Raw genomic sequence first — 19,601 nt, forward strand, 5'->3', positions numbered from 1 at the left:
ATGAGTGGAGGAGAGGCAGCCCCACTTAATCAACTGCCAGTCCATAAATAAAGCTGTGGCGGTGTAGTGCCCTTCTAATGGAGCAGCAGCCTCTTGTTAAGGTTTTCAGTCATTTACCATTAGACGGGAGAATAAGGCGAGTACAACAATTGGAAATGTTAGAGCAGTGAAACTAATACTTGATTGACAACCTAATTCACTTTAAGGTTACACCATGAAAACTAACGAAAATCAGTTTTCAACTAATATAAATTGAGCTAGTGAAATTCTAGATTCATGCTGTGCCAGTAGGAAGACAGACTTTGGGTTTGAGAAGAGAGTGCAATTTTCCCCTATGATTCTGGGATGAATCACCCCTTTATCTTCGCCTGTGAGCTCATTTATTGGACATTGCCACTATCTTCTCTAATGTCTTTGTTGGCTTCTTTGTTTAAATACCCCAGTAATGGAATAAATGCATTTTACAACATTGATCGGTTGTTTGAGGCTTTTTCCATTCATCTACATGTCGTTTTTTTTAATGCACCAAATTGCTGATGTATTTGTTCCATAGATAATTATGTCAATATTGAGGATTGTTTTGTATTGTAACATGCCGTAAAAATCAGTCTCTCTCACACACTCTCAGAGAGACACTGACTTTTCTGTTTCCTATACAGGCTGCAAGAAAACGTAAGATCTCTATACTGAAGGCCCAGGGGAAGAGCACTGAAGCCATTCGGGAACTCAATGAGTACTTAGAGCAGTAAGTCTCATTATTTCTCCTTGCACGGCTTATGTGTTGATGTCTATGCCTTACACATTATTTCACACCACACTTTAACGACAAAGTGCTGCACATTAGAGATCAGAAAATAATAAAACACTATCACTAAAAACACAGGTAAAATGGATTTTAACCAATTTACCCAATACCAGAAAACAACTACTCAACTTGCTTTCTAAAGAATTGGAAGACAGGCAACAATGTCATGGACTTTCTCATGAATTTTTTAATAAACAAAATGAAGCAATATTTGTCCAGGGTGTACCCCACTTGTCCCCGAGAGGGACAAGCGGTAGAAAACAGATTGAAGGATGGATACATCTTTTTTTTTTCAGTGCATTCACATAAGGTAGTTTCCAGGCTATTAGCGCGCACCCACCTCATTTTTGTATTTATTTTATTTCATACATATATAAGCTGCATATACGCATTGAGTCATTAAATATTGACAGGATGTCTCTAGGTTTTACTACATCTTGTGTTTGAGATTGTTTGTAGGTTTAGGTGAAATAAGTATTCAATTACAGCCTAATTCCTTTTGGTCTGCAAAATTGTCAATTTATGAATGTAAAACTGTTTATTTTTTTGACCACTGACTGACAAAATAATAAACTAAACTAAACACAGGCGCTTGTGTTCATTTACTAATCCAACAAAAGACAGTGCCTGTAACACGACATACAGTAGTCTACCAGAGAGCGCTGTCGTCTTTGTCTTTTTCCTGCGCACTAAACCTCTATAGTCATCTTCTTTGGCGTGTGACGGTTCATCCTTTTTGGGTCTGTTAGCAGCGGTGCATTTCGTGCAGCAGCTGTTTTCTTTTTCATTAGCCGGGTCGATCTTCATGAGCTTTGGGGCTGTGCCGTGTGCATTGTGTTGTGTATTGTCTTATAATGAGGGTGAATGTATAACGCAGTGGTTCTCAAATGGGGTTACGCGTACCCCTGGGGGTACTTGACGGTATGCCAAGGGGTACGTGAGATTTTTTTTTAAATATTCTAAAAATAGCAACAATTCAAAAATCTTTTATAAATATGTTTATTGAATAACATTTCAACAAATAATGAATGTAAGTCCATAAACTGTGAAATGAAATGCAACAATGCAACATTCAGTGTTGACAGCTAGATTTTTTCCATAAATATTGATGTTAAAGATTTCTTTTTTTGTGAAGAAATGTTTAGAATGAAGTTGATGAATCCAGATGGATCTCTATTACAATCACTGAAAAAAGGTTGAGAACCAATGGTATAACATACTAGATGGCAGACTGAATGATTGTATCAATTTGTGTGATTTAATGGAAAAAATGTCATTTGTCCACTTTATAACTTGTTCGGCAATTTCATTGGTCTAAGGGCTAACAATTTATTGGCAGCATGTGAAGTATGAGAACCTGGAAATATCCTTAAATTAGCCGCATTGTTGTATAAAACACAGGGTTTCAAAGCATGGGAAAAAAGTAGTGACTTATAAACAAACCAACAGTGGTCTAATTCAGATTGGATGGCAGTGTATTAAAGCCTTTTTTGACTTAATCTTGGAATGTTTCTCTCAATGTAAAATAGGTAGTTTGATGAACTTGCATGTGTAACAGAGTTACTTTTGTGTCCACAGGTTTGTTGGGGACCAAGAAGCATGGCATGAGTTGTCAGAGCTATACATCAATGAACACGAGTAAGTGTTTGTGCATTTTCTAAACAAAACCGTTTTTTTTTATCCTTTTTTATTGTATTTTTTTTTTACAATTTTATAAATACTCCTCGGTGGCAAAACTAAAGGCATGACATTTTGTAACACTTTAAATTAGTCAGTGTACAGATTAACAGTTTAAATGTACTTTCCCCTCAAAACAACAACCATTGATGCTTTAATTGTGTCAACAAAAGTGAGTTCTCTCCCAAGTAAATATTGTTTTTTTAAAGTGATCTGGATTGGTCACAGTTGGCCATTTTCCCTTCCTAAGTGCCATGTGACCTGTTAGCGTTACAAGGTTTCTGGTGTGAATGGGGATCAGGTGTCATACATGTTATTGCTCCGATACGCACTCATCTTTGTTACCAGAAGGTAAAAATTGTAGCTCATGGCAAAAAACATTTTTATTACAAATAATTGTTGCTCTAAAAAAAGACGGTTCAAGCATGGTGTTGCCAACCTGTCAAATGCCACCGAGCGGGCGATCATTGGTACATTACCTGTAGATAAAGAAAATATTAGGAACTAGAAAATCACTCGGAGACCGCAGACATCTGCTTAGCCCTTTCTCCCAAAAGTAAAGAATCCTTTAAAAAAGCTTAAATCAGACAGTGATTTGGCTCACTCTCAAAATGTAATTCCTTGTTCCTTATGCCAATTTCTGATATTTACTGAAAGTTTCATTAAAAACTTACAACTAACTTTTTGAATTATGTTGCTCACTAACTAGCTGACCAATGTGGGTGATATAACCTCCTGGCAGAGGTCAAAATATAAGCGCTATCACGTCAGTGTCCTGCCCTTTCGGAAAGTGACCAACAGGCACACATTTCCCCCCCTTCATCACGGCCATATGCCAAGCCACTCTCCAAGCATTCAGCCCGTCGCCCCTAGCCCTGAGCTCAGTCCCGGAAACCTGGACAATGGGCCAGCGCATGCCACACCAGCTCACACTGCATAGGTGGCGCTAATCGTTAAGCCTGGCTGTTGAATGGCATTAAGCAATCAGCCACACAACACTCCTACTCTCCGTCAACCACCATAGCTTGACAACAATGGGAAGAAAACAAGCCAAATAAAGAGCCACAAAAGCAGGAGTGTCCAATGTACAACCAAGAGCCCATTTGCGGTCTATGGCACTTCAGAAAACAAAATCAAACAAAAACGAGACTGTAGTGGATTATTCTGACATGATAACAGACTCAAATCCCACCTCCAAGATGACAAATGCCTTGTTAAAGAAGCAGGAGGTTAAGGTGATGAACTGGCCAAGCATGTCTACAGATCTGAGCCCTATTGAGCATATTTAGGGCATCCACAAATGGAAGGTGGAAGAGCGCAAGGTCTCTTAACACTCTCCAGCTCTGTGATCTCATCACAGAGGAGAAAAAGAGGACTCTATTGACAACTGTGAATTGTATAAACTTCATGCTCAAGCAATACTTGAAAAAAATGGTAACCACGCAAAATTTTCACTTAAGGGTGTACTTTTATTCAAGTCGTACACTGACGAAATTGTATCAGTGTCATTTCTTCAGTGTTGTCCAATGAGAAGATGAACAGGGTGTGGTCATTTGTGAGGTACTGGGTATTATAATCCCTACCTTACTATTGTACTGCTACTATATTACAGTTTAACTAATGGTGTCTTTATCAGGAGTGTCCCGATCCGATATCCTCAAAAAACGTTCCAAATCGGAATATATTGGCATCTATCAAAAATGTCTGTTACTAGCTGCCGATATAAGCAGTAAACTCCAGTGTTCCAATATTGCGATGTCTTATTCTATATTACTTTATTACCTATAACGCAAAGCTTACAGTATATGTCTTACAATACAGTATATTGATCTACATTGGATTGGTTTTAGCGTTTTTAATGCACAATATGTGTCGAAGTGGCACCCCATTTGTTGCATTTCTTTCTTTTTCTACACTGGAAATGAACAGAAATAATTTCCTTTCATGCTTTATACTTAAACGGGTCTTAAATTGTATGCCTTATGGTCCTAAAACGTCTTGAATTTGACTTGTTAAAATTTGCAGATACCTTGCCTACAAAGTAAGTAATAAAAGTATGTATGATTTGTGCTAAAATTGCATTGGATTGATATCGATATCGACCAACAATCAAGGTTGCAATATTGGTATCATGTTGGAAATGAAGAAGTTATATTGAACACCCACATTCTTTACTATATAAAGATATTCCTGTGAAAACTGCATTACAACAAGAAAGCAGATGCTTGCAATAGGTTCATCACATAAGGAAAGATTAATAGTACCTTCTACTATTAGACTAAAAAAACGCTCTTCTCCCCACTGACATATTTGTTTCCAAGGTCAATGTTTAGATAGATGCTAAGGTAGAATCTAAAATGTGCTTGTATGTGTGCTCATGCTAGCACTATAGTGTATTGGTTGCTGTGGTATGAAGGCAGTGGCGGCAGGAATGCACAGCACAGTGAGGGGGTAACTTATTGGGTAGTTCATGCTTTTGTATGAGGGGTTTTATTGCTGTAGTAGCCAGAGGAAATCCAGTGGTAATCGGATTATCTCATTTTATCCCAACACTTCTAATATCACACTATTCACTCACACATCCCCTTTTTCATTGTTTTCTTTAATGTGATGTGAAAAAACCCTCCCTGTTTCTCCACCTCCCCTTCCGGATAGCATAGTATTATCGTCACTTTTTTCCAGATGGAAAGAAAGAGTGCACTTGCTGTGAAATTCTCAGGAGAGGGTGGTGGCCCTTTTTTTTCCCCCGACTAGAAAAAACAGTCTAATGGAGATGTATGGAAGAGACATAAACTCTCCTCCCGCTACACTGTGGGACTTTATAAAAAACAAAGCACTGAGACTTTAGCAGTGTTACTAGAGTCCACATTGTTCATAAAGTATAATAGTTCGCAATATTAGGAATTGGACAAGTAAATAACTAGTATTTGTATCCCACACGTCACACAATCTGTAGATTACCACTCAAGTTCTGATAATAAAAATGAGGCAATGGGCTGTTAACAACTTAAATCAAACTCCAACAGAGACTGAACATTAATTGTAAAGCATTGCTCATGTAGCGGCTCCAGACTTGTTTTACCTGTGTTATTGCGTGAGCTTCAGAGCAGCCATGAAAAGTGGCGTGGGGACGGTTGAGTTAGATGGCTTAGAGAGAAATGAAGAGGTAAGAGTCTGGTCGTGTTTCAAGATTCTTGTTGGGGCTAATGGAACACACTGTTGCAGGCCAGGGCCACTGCACGAGCACATCTGAAAGTCTTTATGTAGAGGAAGTGGTAATTGTAAGCAGCCCCCAACTTTCTGAGTCCTCAGATCTCCCTCTTTGCGCAACCCCCCCTGTTTATTTCTTTCATTCTCTTTCCCCACCTTTCTTTCCCCCCTTGCTGTTAATCTTTCAGCCAGTTGCTATGGCAGGCTTTAAATAGACTTCTTCATGTTGTGGCAGTTAAAGCGGTGCAGTGCAACCTGGAAATTGTTAGACAATTAGACATTTCTATTTTTACTATTTTCGACTGGAAATATTTTTCAAAATCCAAGCAAACCTGAGGTCCACCAGTGCTGAGCAACATACTGTGTTTAGAGATTGTCACGTCAAGATTAAGGACATGTCTACACAAACATGAATAATTTTAATAACATACTGTAAGTGTGTGAATGTTGTCGGTCTATTTGTGTTGGCCCTGCGATGAGGTGTATCCCGTCTTCCGCCTCAATGCAGCTGGGATAGGCTCCAGCACCCTCGTGACTCCGTGAGGGACAAGCGGTAGGAAATGGATGGATGTTTTCCCCACTCAGGTGTTAAGAAAATCTCCACAACAGTGACATCAAAAACAATTTCTGTCCACAAAGAAACACATTTGCTGCCTTCCATGCGCGTTTTGGCTCAACAGAATTCTGAAAAGGTGGCCATTCTAATGCTTCTGGTGATCATACAGCCAATTCAATGACATATACAATATTTTTAAAACCATCTCTTACGTACCAAAAGCCCAGAATATGTTTTTTTTTGTTTGTATTTAACTCACTCCTGCTTGTTATATGTAGCATAACTGCACAAAATCCAATCAAATTTGGTTCAAAGAAAACATGAAACAGGCAAGGAGACGTTTCGAATGAGGCCATTTTGCACTTAAAGACTTGGGTACCTCAAGAAAGCATGCTTTTATTTAATTGACTGCTTCTACACAGATTGTGTTGATATTTGAGTTTATAAATGTGTTGGTCTTGTCCAGGGCAAGTGAAAGAAGCAAACTTAAAGTTAGGGAGTAAGCATTAGTGTGAAGTCACTCAGCAGTCTGCTGAGAAGTGATGTCATCTAAGTATCAGCACGGTGTCCCAGCTGGTACTTTAGTGCTGAACTCAGAAAGGTAGTTAACTATACATTTGAGACTAAACATACTTTATGTTTGTGCTTCAGTGAACACCTTGTAACTTGTAAATACTGCACCACTGTCATCTGTGAATAGTAGGGCTGTCCAAAGATCAACATTTTTAATCACGATTAATCACATTCCGTTTATTGTTAGCTCAAAATTAATCTCAATTGCAGATGGGTATAATTTTTCCATCATTAATAAGTGTACTTTAGACAGATCATTTTCAGGGAAGTGGCCTCATATTGCTGTATGACAATATTTTAACCTTCTCTATTAATTAATAACTTGTAATATTTAACCTGCTAATCATTATGTAATTAAGGACTTGACCAGAACATGTTATAAAAGAACTTACACAATATTTCAACCAGCCAGACAAATACCCCCCACCCCACCCTCCCCCTTATTCCTAAACTGATGTAATAGCATTTCTTAAGGTGCAAAAATCACACAATAATAATAATACAAGACCTCTCTGACAAAGCATGATCGTAATGTAAGACATTTTTATTTTTTTATGTCAAGGTTTCCCCTAAATTGCCAAAATACCTGTGGGGGTGTTGTTAAGGGTGTGGTCGATATGACGTCATGATTTACTATAATTTATATATTCTTTAAAAAGGAATGTGAGTATATATTTAAAACAAATGTGTTAAGTATATTATTAACATATATTTTTCTTACATAATATTGTTTTGTTCTATTTTTAAGTTGTTGCTGCTTATTTGTACATTGTACTTTGTTGAGTATTTCTTTTATTATTCTTATTATTTTAGATTTATCCAATCCTTTTAGTCACTTTTTCTGTAAGAAAAAAACTGGCAACAAATCTAGTATCTATTACTGGTGTGACTGGCGACTGTAGTCCTGTTTAGAGACTCTATTTAGATTCTGTCGCGCCATATCCGTGACAGAAAGCACTCTTGCTTCGCGTTGCTGGGAGCCTTTCTCTCATTAAAAACCGCCAGTGTCATCTTCTATTGTGAAGATCGCTGTCCGTGGGTATATCTCGAATATATCAAAGTACGTCCACTGCGCAGACACGCCTCCTCTCCAGACATGCCTGTGCGTATGTCTGGTGTTAATGTGTATGTTAGTGTGTTATGGTGGTCATTTTTCCCATGAACAAGTGTTGTGTCTAGGATTGAAACATGGAGATAGATTTGTGTGCACAGAGGAAATACTTGATGGAATTGGGTCAGATGTTGGCATAAAATGGGCCCTAAAAGCTAAAAAGAGCGTCAGACTTTGTGTTTTTTCTTCTGGATGCTGCACTACATTCTATTACTCTATTTTGTTAGGGGTGGCGGCTAATATGAAGGAGAGAAGCTAAGTGTAGTTAAACCGGATGTATAGTTTAGCGCTTATATTTTGAAGGCGGATAATTGTGTGATTGGGTTGAAAAAGTGTCTTGACATGTTTTGATGTCGGATCGACTGTTCGCAATAAAAAAAAGTCTACTTTAGACATCCTGCCGAACGGCTCTCATTTCTGTTGAGCTTTTGTCAGCAGTCACAGTAACAATCTAAATGTTGTTATCACTGCACCTTAACCAAAATCTGAACACGGAAATGAAGCACCACCCACCTCTACAACGACGTGCGCAGCACGCGTTTACTGCAGGAATGTTGCCTCTCTTCACAGCAAAAAATAGTTCTCTTTTTTTCGGGAGAACAGCTTGCTGTGGTTTTGACCCTGATATTTCCAAAATGTGCCCTTTTCTTTATCCATCTCTGCTCGCTTGTGGCTCATCAATAGCAAGCGAACTGCAGCCAAGTTCCCCCCAGCTACTGCACGGCAGGGTCCAAAAGGAAGTGTTTGCGTTAATCACCCATTAATAGTGACGTTGTTGAAATGTATAGTTATCGCGTTATCGCGTTAAATTTGACAGCCCTAATGAATAGATATTAGTGTAAAGATAATTTTGCTCGCTGTCATCCTTGTTTTTCGTTTCTTTATAGGTCACAAACCTAATAACAAACCCACACGTGTTAATTTTGACTGTTTTTGTTTTGATTTTCACAGCTATGGAAAAGCTGCATTTTGTCTTGAGGAGCTGATGATGACCAATCCTCACAATCACTTGTATTGTGAGCAGTATGCTGAGGTAGGTATCCATTTGTTCATGTGTCTCCTTTCCCAACATTACCGTTACTTACAAGTATTACACATACACACAGCTTATTGACTATGTATAACTTTTCCTCACACAGGTGAAGTACACTCAGGGAGGACTGGAAAACTTGGAGCTGTCCAGAAAATATTTTGCCCAGGCTCTCCGACTGAACAACAGAAACATGAGAGCCTTGTTTGGTCTCTACATGGTGAGTACTGCTTTAAAAGATGAGCAATTGATGGAGAAAGCCAGAGTGAAGAAACATAATTATGCATTTCTATGGTTTGTCATTGTTGAGGCTGGCCACCAAGTGTGCCAAGTCCAAAACAAGGTACAGTTGTGTGTACAAGTGTATTTAGGGTAGACAGAGTGGCTGTCAGACAGGTCAAATCATTGCTGACTCAGATGGTGAACCCACACATTGGAAAGTTTTCCCCACTAGAGCTCTTTATTTATGTAATAATACCTCTTTACTGGGACCATTTTTATGATGTTGACTTGAAAAATAAAGTAGTCACAAAGCGAAAAAGGGAGCTAGCATCTAGCTAACATTTTGTCCCGAGCAAATGATCCAACCAGGTGCCACTGTGATTGTGGTCTTGGCTAAACAGCACTCATAAATTCATTTGTTGAAACTGGATTGTGTTTGCTATAGCCCATGCATCATGTGTAAGTGAGACCTGACATAAGAACACAAACGAAAGAGTGCTTGGATTTAAGGTGCAGAGAAGAAGCAGGTCTAACAGAAAGCTCTTGTTTCCTTTTTGCGGCACTGGAATTTTTCATACAATCTAAACACCTTAAAACAGCAAACCCTCTGAAACTGTTCTGGAGGGTAAGTATGCTGTGAGTATAAAAGGAAAAAATTAGGATCAGATGGAAACATTTGCTTCCGTTAACATTTATATTTGCCTGGCAACGTAGCAGACCTTGATGATTCCTTCATCATTTGGCAGCACCACTTAGGAAATCACGTTAATCAATATTTTAGGCAAATTATCAGCTGTTGATCTGTTTGATACTGTTGCATGTTTTGTCAGCTTGCCTTGTTGGTGCACAGCTTGACAGGTGCAAGAAGGTCAGTGAAAGTGCAGGGAACTTTCACAAGTTTTCGCCAACTTAGACAATTCCACAAACTGGCAGCACTGACCACAGTTGGGCTGCGGGTAAGTTATTTACAACACGTGTGGGGATTCCCCTCTAGCATAGTGCACTTTGTCATACAGGGATAGCCTGTCTCTGTTGACGTCATCTAAATAGAGGTTTCGCTTGAGTTAGAAAAAGACGAATGAAGGAATCCTTACTAAAAATACAGAAGCCAAAATATTTGAACATAATTTAAATGAGGTCAGGTTGACTGTCGTTAAGATGTCTAAATTATTTCGACAGTGTATACTATTTAGTACACATGTATTAGTCTTTTGACCACATTTTAATACAACAAAGCATCCCTTCTCTTTTGTGCTTTTTCATCAAGTCTGCAAGTAATATTGCTGCAAGCCCTAAGGTTAGTGCCAAAGTGAAGAAGGACAATATAAAGTATGCTGCTTGGTCTGCCACTCAGATAAATCGAGCATATAAGGTGAGTGGTATCAAGTATTTTTATTGTATTTTAATTGTTGATTATGTCACTCATCTTGATTTTGTACAATTGAGATATCTTCAGTTATGTCTGGTACTAAAAGTATTGTTTGTTTTTCTTACATCACCAAGTCTTTTGTTGTTGCTGACTTTTATGAGGCATGTGCAGATGGTATTTTGGCTTTTAAAAATGTCTTGATTTGCAAAGTTCTCACCACGAGCTAGCAGACGGCCACTCAATGTAATTCTATTATGCCAGTTGTGTTGTAGTTCAAGTTGTCTCATTACCTAGATGATAGTAGCAATGTGTGTAGCAATAACCTAAAACAGGGAATCTAGTCATTTCTACAGGTACTTATTTAGCACCCAGTTTTTTATATAATAAAATATACCCACTCATTTTATTTGTGATTTACCGCAAGGCTGGATAATTAATACCATTTTAATTTCGATTTTTAACGATAATGAAAATACCACAAATATTAAAGAATCGATCAATGGGCTGTACAACGTGCATGCAAATTCCGGAGCTTGTGACTGTAAAAGAGATGATGAGCGAATAAGTGAAAATAGAGCACGTCCACGAGAAGTTTGCTACTTTTTATTTGGTAAAGCTGATATGCCGATATCAATAATCACTAAATTCAATAAAACAAGTTAGGCATGATTTCCTCGTTCACGTAACTGCGTACAGAGTCTCATAAATTGCCAAAAAAACGGAATCCGCTGATAAACTCATATTATAATCTTGGAAATTGTCATAAATGTAAGTGAAATGTTGTCATTGTGAGGAGAAGAAAAATTTGTTTGGGAAAATTATGTGTCCGGTAACGCTCATTCATCCACGACACTCAGCCACCCCATCCTTATAAACAATATAAACAATAAATCTCAAGATGGTCATTTGAAACCACATATAAACTACGAAGCTCAAGCTAATAAGAACAATCTATACACCCACAACACATCTCATCTGCTTGTGTTGTTGTAACTGCATCATCGATTTTGATTGATTGATTGATACTTTAATTAGTAGATTGCACAGTTCAATACATATTCCGTACAATTGATCACTAAATGGTAACACCCGAGTAAGATTTTCAACTTGTTTAAGTCAGGGTCCACGTTAATCAATTCATGTAACATCAATGATCAAACAGTGGCTGCAGCTTGGGAGGCACTCTCTTGTTTAAGTGAGTCACCACTTTACTCGTCAAGCTGAGAACAGTACAGCACCCCATAACAGTAATGGCGTGGTGTGCCACATCAGGTCTGACTGCGCTAACAAAAAAAATGTTTCAAAAAAGTACCTTGTACAAGCATCATGCACTTATTGATTCATTTAAAAAATGATTATGCTTTGATCTAAAATACTGTTCAAAATTGTCCAAAGATGTATTGTATTAGTATATGTGAGGATTTTTGCATTAAATTAACACGCATTTTATTTCATTTTATTTACACAAAAAGCACACACTTATTGGTGGTAAAATAAATGTAAAAGGTAAACAAAAGAATTAAAAATAATCAAAACAGAAAAACTAAATTTAGTTTTTTATATTTATATTGTTCCATCCATCCATTTTCTACAGCTTGTCCCTTTCAGGGTTATTTAAATTTCTTATTTCAATGAATATTATTTTATTTGTTATTATCAATTACCAATTTATATCCAGTTTTTCTAACTATATTAAAAGTTTTAATGTTTTCAAATCATTAATAACTGTGTTATTAATCGTGATTCCAATACCATTCAAAAATAATCATGATTATTGTTTTTGCCATAATCATCCAGCCCTAACTTAACGTATTTTCCGGAATATAGAGCTTACTGGTACTTATGCAGCACCCACACAATTTTAGACAAAAAATGTTTTCCATACATTAGCCACATATATATATATATATATATATATACCGGTATATTGCAAAATATGTTATTTGCTCATAAATGATAAATGGGTTGTACTTGTATAGCGCTTTTCTACCTTCAAGGTACTCAAAACGCTTTGACACTACTTCCACATTCACACACACATTCACACACTGATGGAGAGAGCTGCCATGCAAGGCACTAACCAGCACCCATCAGGAGCAAGGGTGAAGTGTCTTGCTCAGGACACAACGGACGTGACGAGGTTGCTACTAGGTGGGGATTGAACCAGGGACCCTCGGGTTGCGCATGGCCACTCTTGCACTGCGCCACGCCGTCCCTATTAAATATGTTTAAGTGTTTTATTTACATACCTTAATTGTGTCTGTACCACGGCAATAAACTGGCTGATCAAACAAAAAAAAAGTAATTGTTATCGATCCACTAGCTGCGGAAGCCAGCTCTCCAATCAGCTAAACAGACTCAATAATTCCACAGTGACGTTATGGGGAATTTACAAAACTGGAACACTACAGACAGAATGCCGTTCTAAGTAATTATACTAACACAGGCACTCGTAAATGTTATAGCCTATTAGCTAATGCTAACGACGCTCACTTGATTTACAATAGCACGTACAGATATGCAAAAAAAAAACCTCCAACAAACATAACACGTGACTGATTAGTAAACAGTTTCAGATATATTGTAAAACTTAAACGTTGCTTTGATTGATGAATGAAGAATCAATACGAGTAGAAACGCTACTGACAGCTAGAAGAAGGAATGGCACTTATACTTCCGGTTGAAAGCTCTGAACAGAGTAGCACCGTAGATCCTGCAGTGAGCAAACTCGTCCAAAAGATAGCGCCATAGCAGAAAACATAGCACACCTTTTTTAGTGTCTTTGCTTGTTGTTTTTTTTTATATTTGCTCTATGGCTGTCAGCAAAGAAAAATCTATCATTTAGCTGCACTGTTTTGTAAGCCGCAGTGTTAAAAGCGTAAATTAAAAGTAGTGGCTTATAATCTGGAAGTTACTGGAAGTGGGATATTTTTTTGGCCACAAATTGGGAACCAATGTCCGGCCAGGTTGGAGGTGTTGACAGTCACACAAAAACTCAACAATACATTTAATTTAATCCAATTAGTCAGGTTTTAAAGTTTTGTGTGTGCACTTGGAAGTCACAGAAAGAAGCATGGCAGGTGAATTTGAATTACAAGTGTCCCCATGTGATAGGTACCAGGGTGATCATTTTCTCAAAAATGTGCATAATTGCCTAATCATTTACTTAGGTTTTGTTGGCTGACATATTTTCCATTGTTTTCTGGGTATTTTTTTGCGGATGAAGAGCATTATAATAGTTATTGTTTTCAAAAATGTGTGGATGCTGACAGTTTCACAAGCACGTTAGTTTTACATAACAGAATATACCCCACTGTTGGAATAAATAACAGGAAATAATGTGCTGGAAAAGAGTTTTCCATCTTTTTTGGGGGGGTTTTCGGTAGAGATTTTGAGATAGAAATATCCAATTTAACTTTTCAATTAAAAGCAGAATTTGTTAAATAATTGATGTTACTGCAGCAAGTACACAAATATTACTGAAGGCATGATATACAATATGCAAAGATTTTTGAGAAATGGCAAATTTAAAAAAAACAACACATTTTGACCTTGGTCAATAATACCCTTTTCTTCAAGGGAGATTATTTGAGAGATGTTTTTGTTCACAATGGGTTTTGTTTACATTCCCAGTGCCTTATTAGCACAGCTGCTATTTTTACAGTAGGTGCTTGCAATTCCTGCCTCACACGTGTAGTTTAGGAGGTATGTGTGTCTTTTTATAGCTGTGTTAGACAACTTAAATGACAAGGTGTAATGTTGCCATCTTTATTTTTTTCCTCCTCACCTCCCATTAAATGACTGCAGAGCTCTTTAAAGGGAGCAATGCTGAGGGCCTCTGTTAGACAGCTGCAGGCTGCTGTGAGTTTATGCCGCTGATTGATGGCTTCTTTAAAGCAATGTGTCAGTCGACCACATTTATGCCTTGGTACCTGGTGATTGACATACCTATGCGTGAGGAAAAGGTGGGCAGGTGAGTGCACGTGGGAGTGGACGTCAGCAAGAGGTCATGTTGGCGGGAGCCCATTTATTAAAAGGATAAAATTAATTAGCGGTGGGGTCATTTGACGCGGTAAAGACCGAGAGACACAGGCTTGTAGATGCAAAAATGGCACAGTCAGGGCTTGTCCCTACCTTGCTCTATCGCTTACCTTTTTTCTATAAATGGTCTGTATGATTAATCACATTTGCAATGATGTGATAAAATACAACGTTCTAATCACAATGAGTACGCATTTTGGTCACAGGAAATAGTGAGTCGAGTATGTGGCATGGGGAAAACCACAATAACTGTGATCATAGCAAAAAATCTGGTGCCTGTCTGCATGGTTGCCAAGACTGGCTTTTACATCATTGATAAATACCTAGATTATGGTACAGTATACCCTCCCATTCAGGCTTTAGTCAGAATGCAATGCTGTACAAAAGTGCAAATTAGACAAATGCCGCTTAAACTATTGGCATGCATGCTTTGATTTGCGTATGCTGGCTCCCTACTGGGCTGAGGCTTCAAATTGTGTGGCAAGTAATCCAGAAAGCATTTATGTGAAGCTTGTATCAAGGCTCGTTTGTAAACTTGAGGTGAGATGACATCATCAATGACGTTCAAAGCCTCATTTCCGCCCATTTAATAGTTCCTCATGTGGCAAACAGCTTTATTCAAATTAAAGATGCTCTGATATCTGCTACTTTGGTTCGTTTTAATGCCTGAACTGTTGTGAGTGGTTGGATTTATTTGATTTGGAACAAATATTATAATAAAATAATTACAAAATGTACTAGTTATTATGTTCAGAAGTAATTCAGTAGTCATTAGTTCAACGAAACTATGCTTCACGTACATGTATTACTAACAATTGTTTTTTTTTGTTTTACTCTTAGCGGTTGTTTAGCTCAGGGTTTGAAGCCACAATAGGCTAAATAAATACATGATCCTCAGCTGTTTTTGTATTAGATTAGATTAGATAGTACTTTATTTATTCCGTCAGGAGAGTTCCTTCAGGAAAATTAAAATTTTCAGCACAATCCCATTCAAGATCAGACAAACATTACAGGGAGACAGACTGTTCACTCCCTTACACAATTTGAACATTCCAGAATTACCAAGATATGTTTATTGTAGCAGACAGTTTACATAAAAAATATCCATGAAATATTTGATGCCAAAGAGCTAAATGTTTGTCCTATGTGACCACATTGCATTCTCCCAAGCCTTGTCTTGACCAATTAAGGTATCATTGGGTTATTCTGTGTAAGTTTCATTTAATGATAATAATAATGATTTATTTTTATTTGTATTCACATTCTGTAATGTATGAAAATTCTGGACTGTTGATATTATACATGTTTATTACTTTGACTGTACTATTGCTGGCCCAGCATTTAAGTCAAAGCCACATATTTGTATATAATGAGCAGTTAAATAAAATTGTTAGTAAGCATTTTGATTGATTAGAACACATAGGATTACGATTTGAAATAAAAAACCCAAAAACTCCATGTATAAATATCAAACCGCCATATTGGGGGGGTGGAAATATTGCAATTACACTATTTTCCTAAATCGTTCAACGCTACTGATGAGGTCCTCTGTCACGGACCATGAGCTCCCAATGCGTCATGATTCTATAATAAGATGCTCTCAATAGATGGCTTGTCTGCTCTGACTGTGGAACAGAGCAGAAGTTAATATGGTGGTCATGCCTCAGGTTGAAGATATAATTGACTACGAACCCAGGGTAATGGCGTATTAGGCAGTAAGGCGATGAAATGCAATGATCATTATAGCTACACACCATAAATCTAGCTCGATGAGTCACAGTCACTATGTTTTTTCTATGCACTAAAACAGTTGGATTTTCTAAATAGGTGGGTCTCTTAATTGTTCATACTTCTTTGAAGACCCAGTGAAGTATATTGTACTGTTTACAATATCGTAATACTTTATTTGATCAAAATGCAACTTAGGTACTTTAAAGTAAAAGTAAAGTTGTTGTTATTTAGTGGATGAAATATATATTTGATGGATCGCTTTAACTATTTAAAAACAAACGTTCTGCTACAAACTAAGGTATTTTTAATACATGTATGTCAGTGACGTCTGAGAGAATTCCATTCTGAATTCAACAAATAAAGTTTGATTATGTGGGCAATTGTACCTTATGTGGATATTCTTTTCACTCACGTAAATATAGCCTCATACACACACAGAATGTCGTAACAAACGCGCCGCAAGCCTACATTTCAAAAAGAGAGGAAAAGAAAAGTAGTGAACAGAAGAAAAACATGATCAATAAATACTGTGATAATGTCAGACAAGTAGAAATGCGCAAAGCTGTGTGTTAACAGTGGAAGTCTACTGCTTCTTTAGCACCTGCAGTGAGTGAACTCGTTCAAAAGATGGTCCCATAGCACAGATAATAACACCTTTCGGTTATGTTCGATTCTGCGCATGTCAAAGTAATGTATTCTGATTTAAGGTGTGATGCATGAAAATGCACGTCATAATCAGATAATTTTTTTAAGGTACCACGAACACAGTAACATTCTAATCCGAATGAGGATCAGATTATGTTGTCCATGTACACGTGGATAGTGATTCCTATAAGATCAGTCCAAAACATCTGATGTTTCACTCGGTAGTGCATAAGCTCATAACAAGCGAGCCACAACAAAACATTTTCCAACCATGGGAACTGATGATACTTGGCGAATCAGTACTCTATATAGCATTGATAATCCACATCATAATGAAGAAGAAATTAAGTCTAACGCCAACTATGGGTGTTAAAGTCATTTCTAAACGACTAACATTCATCCAAAAGAAAATGGTGAAGCGACTGATGGTAGTTCGACAGGGAAGCAGCTCGCAAGACAAGTCGACTCTCCAAAGCATATTCTGTACATTATTATTATTACATTATTTCATAAAACTATTGTAATTGTTTGTTGTTGCATTGTTTTGTAATAGAATATTTTCAATAAGTCTTTTTTTCCACATTAGAAGCATGCCCAACATGGATTAAATAGATTGCAATTCATTTCAATAGAGAGTGGTTGTTTTGAGAGCCAATCAAACTCATAAACTGATGTCCTACTGTACTTGCAAGAAGGATCGGGTTTCCAATTGAGTCAAATCTGATCAAAGTGTTTACATGCATTTTAAAAAAGATGGTTTTAACCAAATTCTAATGAATTGATAAGATAATGTAGATTGTGTTTAGGAACTCACAAGATTAATTTGTATTATTTTCATTTTCAAAATGAGTGTTTGTGTTGAAACCAATGTATAGTCTTTCCGAGGAACTTCGTCTCTCACCTGGGAAGAATGGGCAGAATGTGCTCTGTTGTTCAGGAGCACAGTTTAATCATCATTTAATCTCCTTCTTAAATTACCTGCTATTCATCTTTTTGAAACATTCTACAGTGCTTTTTTCAAGATTTCTTGGAAAGAATTCCCCAAAATAATTTGCTTGTACAGTTTTATTTTGGTACACAAACTGTGGTTTAGAAGTTACTCTTAATTGTGGTGTGACCTTCTTGGTGCACCCTTCTTAAGTTTTAAATTAAAATTGAACTCAAGGGGTTATGGTGTGTTTAGTAGAACGATGCGTCCAAATAGACTGGAAATATGAGCACAAACTCGATTTCATCACTACTTTGCTAACTTTCTTGTTTTTGCCTGTATAGTCATTCATTAAGATGTGTGTGACTCATAATAGTTGCCATTTGCCTTAATTGGACTAGCCCTTTTGTTCTGTCCCTAGGTTAAGGAAGTTTGCGATTCTCATTTGATATTTTTCAAGGCTATGCCGCAGTCTTCTGCAAAGTATAATTGGGTCTAGTGTGCTTCTTGTACAATATGTCCATATTTGTCTGTTTTGGGATTATAATCTGCAGCATTTCCTGTGAAGCCTATCCATGAGCAGAAATCAGTGTTCTGTGCTTGAGGTCACGGAAGAGAACTGATCCTGCCTAAACGCTCACACGCAGAACTAAAATAAAATAGCATTTATGCAACAGTTAACAGTGTGACTGCTAATTAGCTCTGTTGTGTCTTACTTTGTGCCTCTATACCAATATGGTAAAATGCGTATGCTGTTTTGATGGTGTGTTAATTAGGTTATCATGGTTGTTTGCTTGTTTTAGTTGGTAAATCATATTTATTTATTTATTTGGCGAGAGAGGGAATTATACTAATGTTACTCTTTCCTCCCCTTCTTTCCCCATCTTATTGGTTCTCTCACACCATGCAGCTTGCTGGCCGTAGTTCCAAGGAGAACAAATGCTCCTTGAAGGCAGTGGAGGAGATGCTGGAATCCATGCAGATAACCATGTCCTAGATGCCCTCCAGCCATACGTTCCTCCCTTTTCATGTTGGTGACCACACACTCTTGAATCCATATGGCAGCTCACATAGCCCAATGACTTAAATCCACACTTTAATATGTTTTAGATTTTTTTGTCTTCTTTCACATTTCTGGTTGGTATTTGACTGAAATTAATATGGACAGTGGTAAACCACCACACACACCTACACACACACACACAGTCATATTGTATATTTAGGGCCAACTTCCAAGTTGTTTAACACTGTCTTAACCTTTCCCAGTGACACCAATGCAACCAGTAAAGATGGCAAGCTGTACAGTAAATGGTATTTATACAGACTACCCTGATGGAAAAACTTGCCTGTCAGTCAAGCTTGTTAAAATGTCTTAATAAAAATGAACTCATTACATTTTCTCTTTGGGTGTTTGCAATTGAGTTATTGTGGTTTTTGGTCTGGTTCCATTTTTTTGAAAAAGTTCCAAGGGTTAGGCTTATTGATGTTTAACCTATCCTGCTATCCTGGATCAGGATTGGAGGTATTGTTTAAATAGGCCACTGATTCCAAAATTCTTTCTTTCAATTATCCCAGACAGCAGCTGAATCAACTTGAGCACACTGTATAACGTCTCTAATTTTTTTGGAATAGTGCAGAGAACAGTCAGCCATGAATTGAAAGCAAAACTAAAACCTCATTCTGGGAACATTCAGAATGTTCTG

The 19,601-nt window shown here is 37.4% G+C and overlaps 1 protein-coding gene across 2 annotated transcripts in view; it reads left to right on the forward strand.

The window, feature by feature from the left end:
- Nucleotides 1-19,298, forward strand: part of emc2 (ER membrane protein complex subunit 2) — a 52,041-nt gene extending 32,743 nt beyond the window's left edge. Inside the window, exons 6-11 of one of the 2 annotated variants that reach the window (XM_061916400.1) lie at nt 660-745; nt 2,384-2,443; nt 8,884-8,965; nt 9,072-9,182; nt 10,452-10,556; nt 18,809-19,298. In XM_061916400.1, coding sequence (XP_061772384.1) covers nt 660-745; nt 2,384-2,443; nt 8,884-8,965; nt 9,072-9,182; nt 10,452-10,556; nt 18,809-18,895 — 531 coding nt within the window. In that variant the 3' untranslated portion in view covers nt 18,896-19,298. The remainder of the gene's footprint in view (nt 1-659; nt 746-2,383; nt 2,444-8,883; nt 8,966-9,071; nt 9,183-10,451; nt 10,557-18,808) is intronic. The other variant, XM_061916401.1, reaches the window with a different exon arrangement.
- The last annotated feature ends 303 nt before the right edge of the window (nt 19,299-19,601 follow it).

Source organism: Nerophis ophidion, linkage group LG11, assembly GCF_033978795.1.
Source record: "Nerophis ophidion isolate RoL-2023_Sa linkage group LG11, RoL_Noph_v1.0, whole genome shotgun sequence".
Taxonomy (NCBI): Eukaryota; Metazoa; Chordata; class Actinopteri; order Syngnathiformes; family Syngnathidae; genus Nerophis; species Nerophis ophidion.